Source organism: Anneissia japonica, unplaced genomic scaffold (assembly GCF_011630105.1).
Source record: "Anneissia japonica isolate Jap-2015-1 unplaced genomic scaffold, ASM1163010v1 scaffold673_len1821605_cov196, whole genome shotgun sequence".
Taxonomy (NCBI): domain Eukaryota; kingdom Metazoa; phylum Echinodermata; class Crinoidea; order Comatulida; family Comatulidae; genus Anneissia; species Anneissia japonica.
Window position 1 is genome coordinate 1,580,285 of NW_022717449.1, and position 5,225 is coordinate 1,585,509.

General features: G+C 30.4%; 1 protein-coding gene across 1 annotated transcript in view; it reads left to right on the forward strand.

The window, feature by feature from the left end:
• The window catches only part of LOC117110259 (S phase cyclin A-associated protein in the endoplasmic reticulum-like), a 42,542-nt gene extending 38,913 nt beyond the window's left edge, over nucleotides 1-3,629 (forward strand). The window contains exon 27 of the mRNA XM_033252893.1: nucleotides 3,516-3,629. Within this exon, the coding sequence (XP_033108784.1) occupies nucleotides 3,516-3,629 (114 nt within the window). The remainder of the gene's footprint in view (nucleotides 1-3,515) is intronic.
• The last annotated feature ends 1,596 nt before the right edge of the window (nucleotides 3,630-5,225 follow it).

Genomic DNA, 5,225 nt, shown 5'->3' on the forward strand with positions numbered 1-5,225 from the left:
ATATATATATATATATATATATATATATATATACATATAAAAGAAAAACAATTAGATATTTCCATAGCCTTCATAAGTATAATCAAAATCAAGGTAGGCAAGAGGTGAATCTTGTTTATTGGTAAATGTTACATTGCTGGAAAATATTAACGCATTATAATTGCTAAATGCATGTATCCATTTCCCGAGTCACGTCTGATGCTGAGGACTTAATACGCATCGATAACAGATACGCTTACGTGATTATCCAGACCATTGTCATGATCATTTTTCTTCCCGATAGCTAATTCTATTTTACACCATCACAGCATTAGACTAATGGCCTTTCTAAGCATTCTCATTACGACCTTCTTGAATGATCTTATCAGTCCGTCCTCAGCTAATTTATCCTTAATATGCTGCACTCGTGGTTAACACACGTTAAGTTATTTTGCTTATGTCATTTGCCTGCTCATTGATTGAGCCTAATGAATTTCTTATGTCGTTTATTTTGAATCCCCTGACCACGAGGTTCGGAGTATTTCTCGCTCTCTCACTTAAGAATGCCATTGCACTTGCCTAATTTTAGACGTAGTAACATTAGCAAAATGTCTTGGTCATATACGCATTAGTCACTAAGTGGAGTACACTCGTAGACCAATGTGGTAGTTATAGACCTTGCGGTACTTATATACTTTCTAGTATTTATATACCATGCAGTAGCATACTTTTACTATTCCAGTGCTTACACACCACGAGGTACAGGGCCTAATGCAAACCTAGGTTGGTTTTTTTTAGCAATGAGTGAATAATTGATTGCAGTGAACTGTTTCAACCATTTATAAGTAGTATACATTAATGGACATTTTCAGGTTTTATCTGATAATTAGTTGATATTGGCACTTCACATTTTGATTCCAAAGTGGCACTGAATTGGCAATGATCATATACGCTCAAACTGGTGTTGACATCACCAGGAGACAAGGCTTGCCTTTTCTGGAATACCTTACTGCTGGATGTTACTCAACTACGAGATCTAACTCTTCATGAATTTCTGGATCTGTATTTACCATAAGTTATCTCAAATTAACCTCTATTTTCAGTCACTGTTCTAACCAATTATTTGTTCAATCTGATTTTCATTGTTATTTACATCAAGAATTTGTAATTATTTTTTGTCAGCAATATCATTAGATGTTTTCATATTCTGCCAGTCTTACTTTTCTAAAACTAAAAATCATCTGGAATATATTTATACAATTATTTACTGTGTATAGATCTTCTACATATTATCATTTCCTACTGGATGAACAATACTACAATATCATTAGATGTTTTCATATTCTGCCTCTACTTCGACTTTTCTAAGACTGAAAATCATCTGGAATATATTTATACAATTATTTACTGTTTATTGATCTACTTATTATCATTTCCTAGTGGATGAATAACTTTGGAAGTTTGTATAACATTTTTGGAAAATATGTTTCATTTTATGTTGTACTGTCGGTGAGGAATAGTTGCTGTTAAGGTTGGTTAGAATATGCTTTTCTATTGTGTCTTCAAATTTCTTTTGTGAGTCTATTTAGCCTCAAATTACTAAAGGTCAGGTGCTGTCATAGCTTATTAAAAACTGTTAAAGTAAATTCTTAAAATTCCATTTTTTGTATCTCATTATTGCTGTAATAAGCAAGTATTTTATAGTCTCAATTTTATTCATTTGCTGGGATGCACGATCAAAGTGAATTAAGATCAATTGTAGAGTTGATGCTTAGTTCACTTCATATTAACTTGTTTGAACAGGTCTATTCATGTAGATGCTCCCCCCACCTCACTTACCCCCGAGGTACACCTTTATTGAGATTACACATGGAATTATTGTTACTTCATTATGTGATATCCATTTGACAATATTGTTTCTACTTGTGTATTTTTATATTGATATTCATATCACAGCCTCAGTTCAATGCTTCAAGATCGTTTGACATTTTTACATGCTCGTTTCATTGTAAATGTTTACATTTTTTATGTTTGTTGCTTGTCATTTCTTATACTCATCTCTTCATTTTACTATTTTCTAATAAAATAAGATCTACATTAAAAAATATTTAAATTTTATAAAAAAATATTATTTGAATCAACTAGAAATATCAATAGTGCCCTCTATGGTGTATTTTGAAATGCTAACTTATAAGACAAGACTAGTAGTTTCATTATTTTAGAAACTCAGTTCATTTTATAAGGGAAAACACACCAATTTTATCTTAATATTTAAGAATTGTCCAATTGTTTCTAATCTTCCTCCAAGTCATTTTACAAATTAGTTCCAAGTATTCATATATCGAAGTTACTATCATTTAATATAAATTATTGAATCTACAGTATATTTTATTAATTAATAAAATTCTACTTATCTTTAAATAAACTTAATATGACTACGACTGTTGAGTGATATGTTCAATCTTTTTTTTTTTTCATATTTGTTTAAATTAATTTTATCTGAATTAGTTGGGGTATTCTGGTTTTTAAATTTAATTCCAAATTCCTCAATCTTTCCCTTTTGTTTATCAATTCCATCTCCAAAAACACAGCACCAATGAAGGAAATTGATGAAAATTGTCCGCCAAAAGATTCTTAAGTCACTAATGTACAAGTATTACCTTAATGCGATATCAAAACATAAATGATACAAACCAAGATCTCAATTGATTGAAAATAGTCATTCTTTTGTGCAGAGTCTAAAATGACTATTGTATGTGCTAACTCACAAGCAGTGTTTACATCGGTTTGAATTGTTAGAATTAGGCCAGAGATCAAATGCCGTTATTATTATAACTCCTGTCTAAACATATTCCTTGTTGTTTATCATATGTTATATTTTTGTATTTTTATTGTTCTAATTTTTTATAATTATTTTTTTTCTATTCATCTTCCTTTGTTGTTAACCGTGAACCTAGATATATCAATAACTTTTAAAAATATAAACATTAGTTTTATGAGTCATTTTCTGTAGTATTGTCCTTAAATATCTATTTTTAGAAGGTTTGTTGAATGTTATAGAGAAGTTTACCATTTTTATCTGAAGAAATTGCTTCCATGTTGAACAATTCATGTTTTCATAACTTGGTCGCTGTAGTTATTAACATTTCTAATTACTATGACAATAAACAAGTTTGTTGAATACACATAATTTGAGAAAAATCATAAATATCACCACGATTTTGGTATAAATGTCAAACCATATACTATAAAACAACCCACTTTATGTATAGTAATCATAATAATGTAGCAGCAGTATAATTTGTCTGTAATGTAGTGTATAGAATGATGTGTATAAGAGACAGGCTGCACTCGTGGTTAACACACGTTAAGTTATTTTGCTTATGTCATTTGCCTGCTCATTGATTGAGCCTAATGAATTTCTTATGTCGTTTATTTTGAATATGATGATAATTAAGGTGATATTAATTACGTTAATTATTAGATTATTATTTTAAAAAATTGTAACAAAAAGTGATATTTTCTTTCATGAACAGGAGAAGCTAAGAGACAAAGAGAAGGCCAAACTTTTACCAACAGCAGCCAAAGCAAAAGGTAAAAAAAACTTACCCTTATTCTTAGTGTTCCCTTTTATTGCTTTCACCTTTTAATGAACTGGTTGTATTTTATATTTTTTTTAAATTATTGATATGAATTTACATCTCTGGGAATTTAGCATGGTTTTAGCTGTGGAAATGACATTTCATTTTGTTTTATTTTTTTTCAAGTCAAACATGACAGCGATAAGTCAGAATTGCATGACATTTACAGAGACTTAAAATAATAAAATACCTTGGTAATAATAACAACTTCCGAATAAAAAACATTTATAAAATGTACACTTCAAAACATTAGATTATTTACACAAGGCAAAACACCCTCATCTCATTAGTGATCGATGCTTAAATAATCCAAAATATAATGTCAATTTTGAAATGTTAATCTAAAAATAGTGACAATGGAAATCTAAAGCAGCAATTAAGCGCTTTTTATCAGATTATAGGATGGCAGAGTTTTCTGTTGGTTTTACATATATTTTTTGTTGGGTATGTTACTAATAAAGACAAACCCTGTATTCTTAGATTAAGTTATAACTTCAGATTTACACCATATCATACTTATAAAATCAACTAGACAAGGACTAGGATTAAATGACATGATCACATTGATACCTACTCAGGCCGATTTCTCTAGTCTGGTCAATTTTGAAAGGTTAATCATGTTAATCATTTATGCATTTAAGTGCTTTTTATCAGATATAGGATGGCGGAATCTTCTACATCTATTGCTTGTTGTGTATGCTACTAATATAAATAAACCGTGTATTCTTTAGATCGAGCTATAACTTCAAATTTATATTATTTCATATTTATAAAATCAACTTCGACAAGGACTACAACTAAATGAATGATGACCTTGACTGATACCTAGGCATGCCGATTCTCTAGTCTGCTGTAGGGTAGGCTAAAATCATTGACGTGAAATTTTACCTTGTTAAAAACTAGTTTTGTTCAGTAAAATGATATGTACAGGTCCATTTTACTTTCCATTAAGTGAAGATGAACAGTTGCTGGATTCCTTTGTTGTTTATAACATATTGCACCTTTGGTGTCCTGGACTGTTGCCAACCTTTTCCTGATAGAAATAACTAAAAATATCAAAGTGTTGACCAATTCGTCCTGACTAGTAACATCACACAGAAAAGGAAAATTACCTAGGAGTAAATTCAAGAAAGGATCATCAGCAGCCCAATCACATTGTGAAAATGCTATTTCAAGGAATAAATTGAAAATTAACAGCTATGTTGATTTGAATGTCGTTTTGTCAATACAGTAGTTATTGGTTACTAAAAACCCATGGGTTATTATTATAGTAATGGGTTATTATTATAGATTAACTTCTAGGGTGGGTTACTATTACAGGGGGTTACTAGTACAGCAATGGCTTATTGAGAAGCTTTACGGTATTTTTTTAATACATGATAAATAAATGTGAACGTATACCTAATTAGTAATAAATGCCATCATTATGTTGTTACTTTGCGGCGTACACCAACTGCATTCAGGTAAGCAGAAGATACTTGTTAATGCAGTAATTTGTATGTGAAATGGATGGTATACTGCACATATGGACCAATCAGACATGTGACCTGGTTGCGTGCAAGCACAAGTTCATTCCCATAATGCATCTGTAGGCATGATTTTAGT